The sequence below is a fragment of the Symsagittifera roscoffensis genome, chromosome 9 (genome assembly GCF_963678635.1).
Source record: "Symsagittifera roscoffensis chromosome 9, txSymRosc1.1, whole genome shotgun sequence".
In the NCBI taxonomy this organism is placed as follows: domain Eukaryota; kingdom Metazoa; phylum Xenacoelomorpha; order Acoela; family Convolutidae; genus Symsagittifera; species Symsagittifera roscoffensis.
Genome location: NC_087070.1, coordinates 34976255 through 34992414, shown reverse-complemented (window position 1 = coordinate 34992414; position 16160 = coordinate 34976255). Strand labels below are relative to the sequence as shown.

Here is a 16160-nt window from a genome sequence, read left to right as displayed (position 1 = left end):
CCAATCCGGAAGGCTCGCTGCTAAAAATTCGAATTCTGCAGAGATTGCATTTTTTACATTCTGGTCGAATGTCACAGGGGGATTGCATTCATGCTTGTCGTTAGCTGAATGACATTGGGAGGTGCAGCGATGACAACGGAAATCGTCATAGTGATCACTGCTGCGGGCTAGGCCGCTGCATTTTACATGCATGTAGCCCGGGCATGTGAAGCACCAAACACCTCCGCCTCGCAGGCTGCTTTTACAAATAAAGCAGTGTAGTTGAGTAGCCATTTTAGGAAGGACGGCGGTGTCAAGTTAGCGAGAGAATGTATAGATTAAATTTGCGAGAAATTTTGTAAAGAAATCATTACCGTAGAACGAGAAATGGATGCCATCACGGCAGAACATTTGAGGGGTTAGATTTAGGTTGAGGTTAGGCGAAACAATAAGTGTATGGGGGTGTACAAATCTATTTATCAAATTAAACAGCACATGATTATGAATATAAATTTTGCGGTTTACTTCGGAATTATTGCAGTTCTGAATTGTTTTGAAGATGATCAGTGTGCTGGGCTGAAACTTATTAGTGACGAGGTTAATCAAGTTTTTCCACTGCTGTTCTAATTCTTGTGGATGCAGCCTGTTGTCATTGTATCCAGCAACTATTGTTACTGTATTTAGGCGCTTTGGTCTGTATTGTAAAACTGTTTCAAACAGATCATGAAGCGTTGCGCCGCGGTTGGAGTGAATTGTTGATTTTACTAGAGCTGGTTTGGTATATTTGGTCCTTGAAGTCCCGATAACTAGTTTCTGTGAGAACTCAGGGATGCGTCTTGCCTGGAATCGCGGCATCAACCTGGAACACAGACAACTGGGGCGAGAAAGGAAGCTCTTTGGGGTGATTTATGAATACTTTCACTTAGGGTTTAAAATTGCTGAGGCAAAGGCGATGAAAAAAAAAAGGAGTGTTACAACCTGACGTCGATTTGGAGGTCGATTCACCAGCTCACTCCTTGCGTCTAGTTGCGCCAGGGAAACTTCACTCGCCTACGGCTGGGACGGCGAGATTTGGTAAGATAACCAGAATGTTGAAGTGGTGGGTAACAAGCACCCAGGCTTAAGTTTGATTGTGTATCCGACAGATCAGCGTAATTTTTACTTGTTGCTGGATTGGCGGGTGGGGCCCTTTTCTGAGTGAGTTGCTATTGTAATTTCAGAGATTAAAATGAGCTCTGGTGATCAGCCTCCTCCTGCGTATTATCCAGGTTATCCGTCAGCTCCGATTTCGGCGCAGCCAGGTACAAACCAGCCACCACCAGGATACGCGCCAGTAAGAGATTATTTTTACATCCAAAAATAGAAAGACATACTGTTCGCGAAATAGAGCTGCGAAATAATAGCATTTGATTTCTTAGAACAATTTTTGTTTAAGAACGTTTAATTCTCAATATTGGCAATGCATTTCCGTTTCTAACAAAATATCACCTATGGATGATTAAAATATAAATGATGTGAACAAATCAGAAAAATAAAGTTTGGAGCCCATTATTCCGTATAATTGCCCTTTTACGCTATGGCCTGGGGTTCGAGTCGTGGCCGGATCTTGTTTTTTTTCAGTATCAAGAAAATCGAAAATAAAATTTCGACAAAATGAATTGATGGTTTTTCGTTTGTTCGCTCAGGTTTTGTCGGCTAAATTGTTGTTGCAAGTGCAAGTTTTGTTCATTCTAGTTTCAAGGGGGACTTGAAAGATTTTCAAAAAAGTTTTCAGAAAATCTTTTTTTTTCGGTTCAGTTGGTGACTGCTCAAAGATGGTCGGCTTAGTTGCCACATCACTGGTTTTTTGCTTTGAGCAATTTTCAATGTAGTTGCAAGTGCTGTTCATTCTAGTTTCAAGTCTGAGATTTTGGTTTCATTAGGTAGAAAACACGTTTTAACAGGTGGAAAACAGGTAGGTTGTTGGAAGTTCTCTTGCATAAGCGGTTACGCCCAAATACTTTACATACAAAGTTATGACCCTCGGAAAATTAGATTTTTTGAGTATTTTTTGAAATTTTTTGAATTTTGTCAAAAACTGCCCTCCCGAATCTGAGATATTAGTTTGAGTGTGAAGAACGGCTTGTGGGAAGCGCCACTGTATAAGCGGTTACGCCCAATTTTTCTCACACGAAAAATTATTACCCTTGGAAAAGTCAAATTTTTGATTTTTTTTACCGTTTTTGAAACTTGACTTCTCTCGAAAACTACCTACGCAAATCTAATGAGCAACGTTTTTATCATCTTTCAACCTAACAAGCTCTTGTAATCGCTTCATTTAAAAAAACTGAAGTAATTGTTGGAATTGACAGATTTTGAAGTCATTAAATTGGGATTTACTTTTCTTTGCTGTAGGTCTGTTTTTGAAAATACCCTTGTCCTTCCTCATTAATACAAAAATTTCAAAAGTTATTAAATAGGTATGTCCAGCTTTAGCTGGCCTCTAATTCTCGTTCGGTAAAAGTAAGTATTATGAAAATATATGGGATCGGGTGTTTTTTTAAAATTTTTTGAGACGCTTTGGAAAATTTTAGTTTTTCTCAAAAAGGACTATACCGATTTTCAAAAGACTAGTACCGATGGGAATTCCGGCCAATCCCCTGTGTGCCTGCATACTCCTCCAGTCTCTTTAGTTGAGCAAAATTTAGAACAAATATATGCACTAAAACTACAGTAGCAAAATCTATCTATCTACACTATATTTAAATGCTAGTGACAGCTATCCCATGTTTAAGCTTAATAATTTTGCATGTTTAACAAAAGAATTTTTTCATGTTTAAGCTATATCATATATTGCAATGCTTAAAAAAATTTTTCAATTAGTTTTCCTCAAGGTCATTATTTTTTCTGTAATTTTTTTTCACGGCCAAATTAAGTCTGTCTGTCTGTCTGAATACCTGGTTTTTTAATTAGTTCGATTGTCTGTCTATCCGTCTCCTAATTTTTAAACTTTGAATGTGTTTTTGACGATTTAGTTCAAGTAGTACAACTGTCAAATGGTTGTCTCCAATCTCTTTTTATCTTTATCTTGGTTTCTTTCTTTCTATCTATTTCTATCTTTTTTTCTATCTGTTTTTTCGATCCTTTTTTCTCTGTTTTTTTATCCATTTTTTCTATCTTTTTTTTTCTACATATTTTTTTTCTTTTCTTTTTCTATCTTTTTTCTATTTTTTTTCAATCTTTAATTTCTTTCTATCTTTTTTTTCGCAGTTTGAATTCAGAGGTTATTCCACCGAGTTTTAAAACAGCAGCCCAATAGTGGGATGCTGTCAGGGTTCACAAAATGGTTGCGAATTTGGCCTCCAATTACGAAAGCTCAAATTTTTCCGATAACTTAAATTACAAAACAATTTACAAAACTTGAAAATCCTAAACCTGTAGTTGGGTGATGTCAGAGTACTCTCAAGGATTGCATATCTTTATCCATATGAGACGACTCAAACCCTTTCAGTTTTCGAGATATCACGTTTTTTGTGATTTTTCAAAAAAAATTTCAAAAAAATTAAGTTATTTTTTTTCTTCAAAATTTGAAATTTTTTACCCTATATTTGGGTGCTGTCAGGATACTCTAGAGGGCTGCGACTCTTGCCTCCAAATGTGACTGCTCAAATATTTTTAGTTTTCGAGATATGACGTTTTTTGTGATTTAAAAAAAATCGAAAAAATTTAATTTTTTTTCTTCAATTTTGAAATTCGCAACCCTGTAGTTGGGGGCTATCGGAGTGCTCTCAGGGGACTGCGAACCTTGCCTTCAATTATGACTGCTCAAGTTGCTGTAGTTTTCGAGATATGACGTTTTTTGTGATTTTTTCAAAAATTTCCAGAAAACTTAACGAAATTTTTTTCTTCAAAATTTGAAATTCCCAACCCTGTAGTTAAGGGCTATCAGAGTACTCTCAGGGGGTTGCGAGTCTTGCCTCCAATTATGGCTGCTCGAATTACTGTAGTTTTTGAGATATGACGTTTTTTGTGATTTTTCAAAAATCTCCAGAAAACTTAACGAAATTTTTTTCTTCAAAGTTTGAAATTCCCAACCCTGTAGTTAAGGGTTATCAGAGTACTATCAGGGGTTTGCGAACCTTGCCTTCAATATGACTGCTGAAATTCTTGTAGTTTTTGAGATATGACGTTTTTTGTGATTTTTCAAAAATTTGCAAAAAACTTAACGAAATTTTTTTCTTCAAAGTTTGAAAATCCCAACCAATTATGAATGCTCAAATCTTTGTGGTTTTCCAGATCTGACGTTTTTGTGATTTTGTCAAAGTTTTTCAGAAAACGAAATTTTAATTTTTTTCAAATTTGAAATTTCTAACCCTGTAACTCATCCAATTATGAATGCTATCTTTGTGGTTTTCCAGATATGACGTTTTTGTGATTTTGTCAGTTTTTCAGAAAACGAAACTTTTATTTTTCCAATTATGACTGCTCAAATCTTTGTGGTTTTCCAGATATGACGTTTTGGTGATTTTCTCAAAGTTTTTCAGAAAACGAAACTTCTATTTTTTCAAATTTGAAATTTCTAACCCTGTAACTCATCCAATTGACTGCTCAAATCTTTGTGGTTTTCCAGATATGACGTTTCTGTGATTTTGTCTAAGTTTTTCAGAAAACGAAACTTTGATTTTTTAAATTTGAAATTTCTAACCCTGTAGTTGGGTGATGTCTAGATACTCATAGGGTTTACAAATCTTGCCTCCAAACATGACTGATTAAATCCTTTTAGTTTTCGAGATATGAGGGTTTTTTTCTATGATTTTTCCAAAATTTTCAATTAACTTAGGTTTAGAAAAATTATCAAATTTTAAATATCCCAACCCTGTAATTGGGTGCAGCCAGGGTACTCTTAGAAAATTGGAATTAGAAAAATTTAGAAAATATCAAATTACCAGCCATTTAATTGGGTGCTGTCAGAGTACACTAAAAGCCTGCATATGTGGTTTCCAATGTATGCGGTTTTTCATGAGTTGTCAAAAATTCGAAGCACCGGAGGTAGGGCCGGGCGATTTACCGAACCGAAAACCGAACCGACTCTTGTAAAACCGAAATCGAACCGACTGAAAATAAAAACCGAGCCGGTTTCGGTTTATTTACATAGCTAATTGAGCTGCTCCATTCACTGTTATTCTCTCTTATTTGACTCAATTGCCTTAACGGTCATCACTTCTGTGTGAAAATGCAGAAAAACTCATTAAACTGAAAAACAATCAAGTTTCAGACTAAATGTTTTCTTTAGAAAAAAAAACCGAAACCGAACCGAAAACCGAGATATTAGTGAAAAAACCGAACCGAAACCGACCGACGGAGAAATTGGCGAACCGCCGGGCTCTAACCGGAGGTGCGTTACACGCTAGCTATATATTTAAATGCGGGCTTCACTATCTCGCCATGTTTAAGCGTTTTCAACGTATTGTTTTGCATGTTTAAGCTATATCGTATATTGCAATGGCTAAGATTTTTCCGAGTTTGAATTCAGTGTATATTTCACCACGTTTGAACTTAGTAACCCAATATTGGGATGCTGTCAGGACTTCCCCAGGTGTTGCAATCTTGGCCTCCATATATGAATAACCAGATTCTTTTAGTTTAGGAGATACGGCAATTTTCGAGGTTTTTCAAAAATCTCTAGAAACCTTAAATTTTGAAAATTTTACCAAATTTGAAAGGGTGCCGGACATCAAGCCGATGGGACTTCAAGCCGAATTGTAAAATTAGGGACTTCAAGCCGAATAATTCCTTATAAAGTCGTGAAATATGAACAATTTGAATTTTTTTTTGAAGAATTTCTGAATTTCATGATCTTTCTTCACTAGTTATTGGCGTTTGCATATAATTTAAGCCTCCAAATGATGTTCCGGAAAGTTGAAAAGTAAAATATGGTTGAAGGCATTTTCCATGTTTATAATTTATGCATTTAAAAAACCGGCTGATGTTATAAACGGACGCGAATCACAAGTGGTGCATTGTCATGAATAACGCTTACTAAGGACTAAACTTGCCAAAATTTTAGAAAAGCAACATTTTGCAGATGATAAAATAGCGTTTTGTGGTGCTTGTAAAGTTTTAATTTGGGCTTGAAGTCCCTTCGGCTTGAAGTCCAGTCGGCTTGTTGTCCTAGACCCAATTTAAAATTCTCATCACTGTAGTTGGGTGCTGCCAGGGTACTCTGAGGGGTTGCGAATCTTGCCTCCAAATGTCAGTTCTCAATTCATGATAGTTTTCGAGATATGACGTTTATAATGATTTTTTCAAAAATTTTCCAAAAACTTAGATTTAAAAATTAAAAAAGTTTGAAAGTCTCAATCCTGTAGTGTGAAACTGTGAGGACACTCTGAGGGATTGCGTAACTTGCCTCCAAATATGATTGCTCGAGTTTTTGTAGTTTGCGAGATATGACGTTTTTTGTGACTTTTTCAAAAAACTTTCACAAAAATCAAATTAAATTTTTTTTTTGCTAAACTTGAAATTCTCATTTTTGTAGTGGGGGTAATCAGAGTACTCTCATGGATTGCGAATCTTTCGTCCAAATATGACTGCTCAAATCTTTGTAGTTTTCGAGATATGACGTGTTTTATTTTTATTTTTTTCAGAAAACTTAGATTTTAAAAACTTTAAAATTTAATATAAAAATATATAATTTTAAAAAAGTATTGAAAATCTAAACTTTGTAGTCGGGTACTGTTAGGGTATTCTCAGGAGTTTCATTTTGCAGATTTTGCATCCGATTGCGACTGCTCAAATGCTTTTAGTTTCCAAGATGTGACGTTTGTAATGTCTTTTTTTTTAAATGTTCAAAGAACTTAGAAATAAAAATTTCAAGTTCCTATCTCCATATTGAGACTTTGTCAGGGCAGTGCTAGGGATTGCGATTTTTTTTCTGCAACTATGAGTGGTTAAATTCTGTTAGTTATCGAGAGGACATTTTTTTGTAATTTTCTTTTCAAAAAGTTTTTCAGAAAACTTAAATTTAATTTTTTTCTTCAAACTTTGGAATTCCTTATCTGATGCCAGAGGCTGTCAAAGCACTCTCAGGGGTTGCAAGTTTTGCCTTCAAATATGAGTGCTCAAATTTTTGTAGTTCTGGAGATATGTCACTTTTAAAAAAAATAGAGAATTTCAATTTGAAGTTCCTCAAATTTTGAAGTTCCCAACCCTGTAGTTGGGTGCTGTGATTACTCTCAGAAGTTGCAAATCTTGGGTGCAAATGCGACTGCTCCTTTGCTTTTAGTTTCCGAGAAATGGCATTTTCTGTCATTTTGAAAATTTTCAACGAACGTAGATATTAAAAAAATTCACAAAATTGTATGGTTTTTCAAATTTTGAAATAAAAAAACTTAAATAACTTATCAAAGTTTGAAATTGGGTGCTGTCAGAGTACATTCAAAGGATGCAAATATTATTTCTTATATCTGCGGTTTTGTGAGTTATCATAAATTCGAAGCACCGAAGGTGCGTTACACGCTAGTTTAGATTAAGTATATGCAAATTCAATGCTGTCTATTGAAAAGCAGTTGAGCTGGTCTGAGCAGCGGATCTTTTCAGATCAAAAATTAATCCTTTGCCGCGGTGCGGAAATGTAAATCATTTATCGGAAATGAGACGAGAATTGAACAGCGAGAATTCATTTTTTAAATTCAAGATGAAAGACAGGTTATTCAGAGAAGCAGTGGTTGACAATTAATGTTTTTGAGCTCGTTGATTAATTTTATAATTAGCTGTCGGTAACCTCAATGCATTCGCAAAACTTTTTGTTGTTGTTAGTGAGATAACTGAAATGTGTTACTAATTTATATCTATACCTCACTAACGAACGAAAAGCTTCTGCGAATGCATTTAGGATACCGACGGCTAATTATAGAATAATTCAACAAGCTAAAAAAATATGACAACCACTGTTCAACTGTTTCTTTACCTCATTTTGTTTCACCTGACCTTGAAAAGGAAATTTTTTGCCGGTTAAATTTCGATATTTACAACATCTTTTTGACAACATTTTGAAAAACTAAAAGAGCTCTACACTAGTGAATTGCAATATAATCCTATATACACGCATACAATTACATTGAGCGAATACCGTTTTCATTAATGGATATGAAAGTTTGTGTTTACTTGGTGTGTTTTTAAGATTTTTAAGTGTTTTTTCTGCTTCATAACGGAGATTCTTGTATGCGTCCGATAATTTACGATTTTGGCAACATCAAGTTAATCATTTGAAGTTCGTTTTTGTTTAGCCTCAGTATGGCGTGGGATACGACACTAAAGGTGCGGCACCACCCCCTGCTCCTCCAAATGTGGCCCCATATCCGGGCCAAAGTCAGCCTCATGCTACTACCGTAAATGTGGCAGTGATGTCTCCGAACGCTTACGGCGTGAACAGAAGCCTGGGCTCCTACTCTGCACAGGTCAATTGTCAACACTGTCACGCATATGTAAGTCTTATCACTTCATATTGGATGGATCAGTTGGACCTTATTTATAGTATAGATGTAAAGCGTAGTTCGGATGTAACAAATCCTCAATTCATATAAACTCTTGAGCGATGTTGTCTCTTGAGCACAATTGTGAAGCGACGCAAAGTCATGAGTTGAAAAGAAGTTTTCGAAGGCATAGAATTTTTTACGGTAGCGGATCTCGTGTTGTAATAGGATGCTTCTTTTACAGCCATAAAATGCATATTTCAATGCGCAGTAGTAATGTGGTGGATCTTGAAAATGATTTTCAGTCATCAAAACAAACCTGAATTGAGAATTGATTCGATTTTTCAGTTTGAAAATAAAACCTATTTGATAAGAATACATACCAACTTATGGAGGAGTTTGAGTTTCAGAAGCCAATCAGTGTTAATTGGAAGTGGCTATGATGTCTTAGATAAGAAAAAATGCGAGTATTTACTGATACAATGAGCCAATTATTGCTATAAAATATCTTTTCTGGTGGTGATCTTTTCTGAGGTGGAAAGTTCTTTTCTGATGCCTTCCAAAGTTTCAGGTAAATCCAGCTCACTTCAGCGGGAACAGCTTAGAAACAAACCGAATGATTGTCGACTTTTTGTGAAGAATTTATTCAGCTGCTGAGTTGCAATTGGGAACCTAGCTCACATTAGAGCGGGTACGATACTGCTTTGGCTTAAAACTCCAACAACTTTTCATTTTTTAAACTGCATTTTTTACTCAAGCAAAGCTTGTGTTATAGTATGAACTCTTTTTTTTCCAGCCTAAGTCTCAAATATTGTTGCGACGCAAATATTTTTGCCACAAATTGTGTTCATTTTGATCAATAACCAGCTATTAAGTACAGCCAATGCTAAGGAAATTTACACAAGCAAAGCTTGTGGTATAGTATGAACTCTTTTTTCCTACCTAAGTCCCAAATTTTGTTGCGACAAAATGTGTTCATTTAGATCAATAACCAGCTATTAAGTACAGCGAATGCTAAGGAAATTTACACAAGCAAAGCTTGTGTCATAGTATGAACTCTCTTTTTTTCAACCTAAGTCGCAAATATTGTTGCGATACAAATATTGTTGCGATACAAATATTGTTGCGACAAAATGTGTTCAGTCAATGCTAAGGATATTAACACAAACTATTATATTACAAATTCATGTTTGATAAAAACGCGTATTATGAAAATGTGTGGTATCGGTTTTTTTTAAACGCTCTGGAAAACTTTCGTTTTTCTTAAAAACTATTCTACTGAATTTCAAAAGAGTAGTACCAATGGGAATTCCGGCCACTCTCCTGTGAATTCCGGCCACTCTCCTGTGTGCCTGCATACTTCCCCAGTCTCTCGGGACCTTACGCCACTTTCTACAGCCTTCGAAAAAGTTTGTGGGGGGAATTTTTGACCCAATTTTTTTGGAATTTTTTTTTCTCGAAAACTACCTATTCAGATCTGAGATTTTGGGTTCAATGGATAGAAAAGGTTGTGGTAAGCTCCCTTGCATAAGCGGCTTTGCCTAAATTTTTTTACACAATAAATACGGCCCTATAAATAGTCATTTTTTTTTCGATTTTTTGACCATTTTTAAAACTTCTCTCAAATACTACCCTCCCAAATCTGAGTTTTTATTTTTAATTGAACGGAAGGTTTGAAGAAGGCTCCCTTGTTTTAACGGTTACGCTCAAACTTGTTCACACAAAAAGTTATGACCCTCGGAAAAGTCAAATTTACGATGTTTTGACCATTTTTTGAAACTTTTCAATTTTTCTCGATAACTACTATCCCAAATCTGACGTTTCGGTTTCAGTGAGTAAAATGGGTTGTGGGAAGCTCCGCTGCACAAACGACTACGCCTAATTTTCTTACACAAAAGTTATGACCCTCCGAAAATTCTTATTTTCGATTTTTTGGTAGTTTTTTCAAACTTTTTAACTTTTCTCGAAAACTACCCTCCCAAATCTAAGATTTTGATTTCAATAGGTAGAAAAGGTTGTGGGAAGTTCTCTTTCATCCCCGGTTACGCCCAAATATTTTAACACATAAAGTTATGACTTTCGGAAAAGTAGATTTTTTGACTGTTTTTTTGAAACTTTTTGAATTTTCTCTAAAACTTCCCTCCTGAATCTGAGATATTAGTTTGAGTGTGAAGAACGGCTTGTGGGAAGCTCCACTGTATAAGTGGTTACGCCCAATTTTTTCCACGTAAAGTTATGACCATCGGAAGACTCAAGTTTTCGATTTTTTTAACCGTTTTTGAAACTTGACTTCTCTCGAAAACTACCCACCCAAATCTAATGGGCTACATTTTGTCATCTTTCAACCTAACAAATTCTTGTAATCGATTCATTTTTAAAAAAAATGAATTAATTGTTGGAATTAACAGATTTTGAAGTCATTAAATTGGGATTTACTTTTCTTTGCTATAGGTCTGTTTTTGAAAACACCCTTGTCCTTCCTCATCAATACAAAAATTTCAAATGTTATCAAACAAGTTTTTCCAGCTTTAGCTGACCTTTAGTTCTCGTTTGAAAAAAAAACAGGTATTATGAAAATATATGGGATCGAGTATTTTTTATTTTCTTTTTTGAGACGCTATCGAAATTTTTCGTTTTTCTCTAAAACGTTTTTTTACCGATTTTCAAAAGAGTAGTACCAATGGGAATTCCGGCCACTCCCCTGTGTGCCTGCATACTCCCCCAGTCTCTTTTTACCTTACCCCTTTTTCTACAGCCTCGAAAAAGTTTGTGGGGAAATTTTTGACCCAAATTCTTGTTTCTTGGTTTCATTTTCTCGCTAACTACCCACTCAAATCTGAGATTTTGGGTTCAATGTATAGCAAAGGTTGTGGGAAGGTCCCCCGATAATTTGGCAACGCTCAAGTTCTTTTTTACACAACTAATTCTGACCCTCGGAAAAGTCATTTTTTAAGCAGTTTTCGAAAAGTCAAAAACTGTTTTTAGCAGTTTTTTACTAATTGTCTTGAAAACTACCATCAAAAACCTGAAATTTTGGTTCAATAAAGAGAGAAAGGGTTGACCGAAGCTCGTCTGTTTAAGCGCTCACTTCCAGTTTTTCTAACAAAAAAGTTATGGCCTTCAGAAAAGTCAATGTATTGATTTCTTTTCCGTTTTTTAAACTTGTGACTTCTTGAAACACAACTCAATCTGATATCAAAGGTTTAATCAAGGCAACATGTTGTAAAAATCCTCCGCGAATAAACTGCTACCCATTCAAGTTTGAAAAAAAAACATGTTTCTGGGAGAGATTCCAAAATTAAATTGGTCACTCGTTTTTTAATTGAGCAACAACAACAAAATTATCTACTTCATCACGAGATGTTTTTAGTGAACTTTTTCGTATACTAGTTAAGTGCGTCCGCTCTTTAAATTGAGACATGTTACTTGGTAATTTTTTTTTTCAAAATGACTGGTATTGCGTATGCGTCATAATTGGCTTGCGTCACTCAGCAATTATATAGACTCATAATTGGCGTCTGTCAATTAAGAATTTTTGTAGACTTAAAGTTTACGCGTTCAGTTTTTCTCAGTAGCGTTATCGCTCATATTTCGCTTTTGCATGCGAAGTGCAACTTCGCCTCTGTGGATATTTCCTCATTTTTCAAACTGCATCCTTGAATTTATGATAAATGTACAAAAGTAACAAGTTTCGATGTTGATGATGAATCATAGGGCATGTCTTAAAAATGCCTAGTCGGAAGCATTCTTTTTCTTGTCATCATCAACATCATTTTTAGGCAGTCTTTTGGTAATAAACGCTGAAGAGTAGGCTGGCACAGGTATTTGATTAGTTGTAAAGGTTTTCTCCGAAAAGGTTCGTCTTTTCACAAGCAAAGCTTGTGTGATAGTATGAACTCCCTTTTTTCCAACACCTAAGTCGCAAATATTGTTGGTATGCATCATTTTGATCAATACGCATCATTTTGATCATTAACCAACTCCTAAGTACAGCCAATGCTGAATAACCATCATTTTGATCAATACGCATCATTTTGATCAATAACCAACTCCTAAGTACAGCCAATGCTAAGGATCTTAACAGAGACTATTATATTGCGAATAGCCTTTTAGCTTCAAGGTGTCATGGATTTGTAGCGTAGAGATAGGAAAGGAGACCTGCAACAAAATAAGATGGTTCGAAACTGGGCAGGATCGGATGCTTTCATGAACTTTTTCGTATACTAGTTAAATTGAGGCATGTTAGTTGGTAAATTTTTTTTTTCAAATTGACTTGTACTGCTAATGCGTCATAATTGGCTTGCGTCACTCAGCAATTATGTAGACTCATAATTGGCGTCTGCCAATTAAGAATTTTTGTTGACTCAAAATTTTACTCATTCAGTTTTTCGCAGTAGCGTTATCGATCATATTTTTGCTGGTGTATGCGAAGTGCAAGTTTCTGTGTCAAATATTTTTGGAAAATCAATAAGTTATGGCTTTCGGTAAAGCCTAAATTTTGATTTTATGACCGTTTTTTTTTACTTCTTGACTTTTCTCGAAGTATCCTCCCAAATCTAAAACTATGATTTTCGGAAAAAACTATTTTTACCGTTATTTGAAATTGACTTTTAGACGACACCTCCCAGAAGTTCGAGTCCAGTCAGGACCTGCTTTTTTGTGGAAACTGAAATTTTTCGATACTTTTAGACTTTCGTGTCTGCTTATGTTTGTCAGCTTAAATCTCGCAGAATACTTGTTTTTTTTAGCATTTTGAAAGCTCTTTGTAAAGTTTCTAATGGTGTAGGTCATTAGGAATTTTTTGTCCTATTTCGCAATTTTTATAACTTTCTTTGATAAAAAAAGTTGTGAACGTTTTTTTAACTTTTGTTTATTGCCTTTTAGTTTGCTTGTAATTATATTCATTCTTTTTTGAGTCGCAAGTTGTTCGAAGCTCAGCTTCGACTCTGTGTAATTATTTTGTGCATCTGTTAGAAAATAAAAAATAAAATTGTTCGTCTTCATGCTTGAGTTTTCTTAGCTTATGAGTTTTAATTAGATCACGCTTCCGATTAACAAGCGTTACCAAATCGGTATAATTTTTTTCTTTTTAAACCTTGTGTCTAAAAGAATCATTGGTCCTGTTTATTTTGCAAAATTGAAAATATTTTCCGTTTGAAAAACGTCGGCCCTTCGTTTTTCTGCGTAATTTTTTGTTGGCCTTGTTCTCGCAGCGCGGATTTTTGTGATTTGAGTAATTTTCATTATAATTAAAAGTTTTTTTGGTTTATTCCTGTAATTTGGGAAATTTACCCAACCTGATCTTGTATAATTTATTTATCTTCTATTCGACTTAATGATTAAAGCTTTTTCTTATATCGGATTAGACACCTTATATTGCATTGCTTGAAAAAAAATGAGGTTATATCCTTTAATTACCAAGGGTGTACCTTAAAGCTCAAAAATTTTCGTGACAACAATTTCGTTTTCGGCTCAACTGGTTTCTATCCAAGTATTGTCGGCTTAGCTGCCACTCGATAAGTTTTTGTAAATGCTTTCTTAAGCTTTTGGTTGTTTCTCGTTATCTTTTTAACGCTATATAATGTAATAATATTGTTCGTAATATAATTTTAGTAGATGTAATTTCGCCCATATGGCTTCCCTGTCATTTTCGCTCCGCAAGCTTACAATGCGATGTTTGCGCAAAGCTCCGAATAGCCTCTGTGGAATAACTTGTTTTGGGATTTATTAGTGGTGTATTTTCTGGTTATTGCTCTTAATGTTTGCTAACAATGAAGTGGTTGCAGGTGAGCACTAATGTACATTACGAGACTGGCACCCTGGCATGGCTGTTGTGTCTGGGTCTGTGTTGTGTGGGCTGTGACCTGGGCTGCTGTCTCATCCCCTTCTGTGTGGACCAGTGCAAAGATGCCTACCACACCTGTCCCAACTGCAACGCCTCCATTGGAACTCACAGCGCACTGTGAGCTTGCAATCATTCAATCAAGCATACAACCGCAATCATGCAGTAAACAACAACAACAGCAAAAAAAGCACGATCGCTTCTCAACCAACGGGTAGAATCCTGAATTAGATTTTAAGTTCCTCGTAAATAGGTCGCGATGATTTTTTTTCAGGGAAAGCTTTAAAATTTAAATTTGTTCAGGCTCAAACTTACTTTTTCGCTGTTTGACTTTGCTTTTAAAAAAAATTCAGTTCACATCTTTTGTGAAAAGGGAGGCAAACTCCACTACTTTTAGTTTCGAAAGTAAAAATTTGTCATCAGATGTTCCAGCGAAATAAAAAATTTACCTATTGATCCAGTGTTCTTAAATTGGGTTAATTTTCATCAAAAAACTGTCAATCAGAAGTTATTCTTGAAATTCATAGAGCTTTATCCATCTATTTTTTCTTGGAAATTCGAAAGTTGAGATTTTGCAAAAAAAATGTCAGTTTTTGCTGTTAAATTGCGTTCATTGACCTTTTTCAAACTGTCCCTTGGCTAGGTTGTTGCAGTACTATTGGTTTCGAAAGTTCATCATAGCGTTGTTTATTTTGAAAGTAAAATAGTGCCATTTGAAATGAGTCAATTAGTCTTTTTTGAGATATATTTAGCGTGTTTTGATCGTGCTCATTAAAAAATTTCGCAGACTTCAGATAATTTTGTCATTGCAGATAATTCTTCCACATAATTTTGTCCAAAAAAATTACTTCAGCAAAAGAAAAAAAATCCCAAACGAGACAAAGTAATCCTAAGGCTACTTATATATAACTGCCAAGGACTTGCTAATATTCGAGTTGCTAGTATTTTTTTGTTAACTTGCGTTCATTGACATTTTTCAACTGTCTGTTTTCTTTTATTATTTTTGAAACGCTTTGGTAATTTTTTCATAACTCGGAAAAGTTTGTTTTTCCCAAACACTGCGTAACCGATTTTGAAAAAAAAAATGGTACCAATGGCAAGATCGCTCAACTCCTCTGTGGCCTGCATACACATCTACTTGCTTTTAATCTTGGTTCATTTTCTTACTGCCTTCGAAAATTTCTGTGGAGGGAAATTTCTGTGGTTTGTGGCCTATCTTTTTGTTGAGAAAATATTTATGGCCTTACAAAAAGTAAATTTTTAAATTGACCGTTTTTCGATTTTAGTTTTGCGCAAAACTAGTAGGAGTCTGAGTATGCTGACATATAAACAAAAGTAGTGTGATAAGTCGTGTTTTCAAACTGATTTTTTGTTCCCAATGCTTTCGTTTATTGAAAATTTCTTTTTTTTTTTAATTTTCATTGAAAAAAATTAGTTTTTGATAAAGATTAATTTAACGGTTCTGAAATGCTCATTTTAAATCTTTAAAAGAGTAACAATTCGGTGTTTTTTTGTGCCTGATGTTTTAATAGTAAAATAGTAAAATAAGTTTTGTATTTTTAGCGAGGGCTGGAGACACCGACGAGCTAGGAGGTACGATGCGTACTTGCAACGATACAACTATTAAGCGGACCACCAAAATCAAAATTTACCAGATTTGATCAGCGAGTTCGGAGGATGAGAAGATGAGAAGCATTACAAATCTGAAGAACGATTGGAAACCAAGGACAAAAATCGTTCTCCGTATGGTTTTTTCACTTGTTGGTTTCTGAAAAACTCGTGCAAACATCCGATAGTGCAATCATCGGAAATCACAGAAATGTAATAATATGACATCGCTGTCGCAAAGTTGCGAGTTGAAATCGTCCAATAAGTCGGTTTCTATT

General features: G+C 35.1%; 1 protein-coding gene across 2 annotated transcripts; it reads left to right on the top strand.

Annotated features, from left to right (window-relative positions):
- Positions 1–1203: 1203 nt before the first annotated feature.
- LOC134854143 (lipopolysaccharide-induced tumor necrosis factor-alpha factor homolog) lies at positions 1204–16160 on the top strand. Of its 2 annotated transcripts, none has more exons than XR_010164396.1 (4): positions 1204–1312; positions 8247–8444; positions 14219–14488; positions 15838–16159. XR_010164396.1 is itself a non-coding variant. In XM_063870267.1 (4 exons), exons 1-4 carry the CDS (start codon positions 1208–1210, stop codon positions 15899–15901), a joined length of 543 nt encoding a protein of 180 aa, XP_063726337.1. In that variant the 5' UTR covers positions 1204–1207; the 3' UTR covers positions 15902–16160. The 2 variants fall into 2 exon arrangements, 1 of the variants encoding a protein (XP_063726337.1); XM_063870267.1 differs by having other exon boundaries at positions 14219–14394; positions 15838–16160.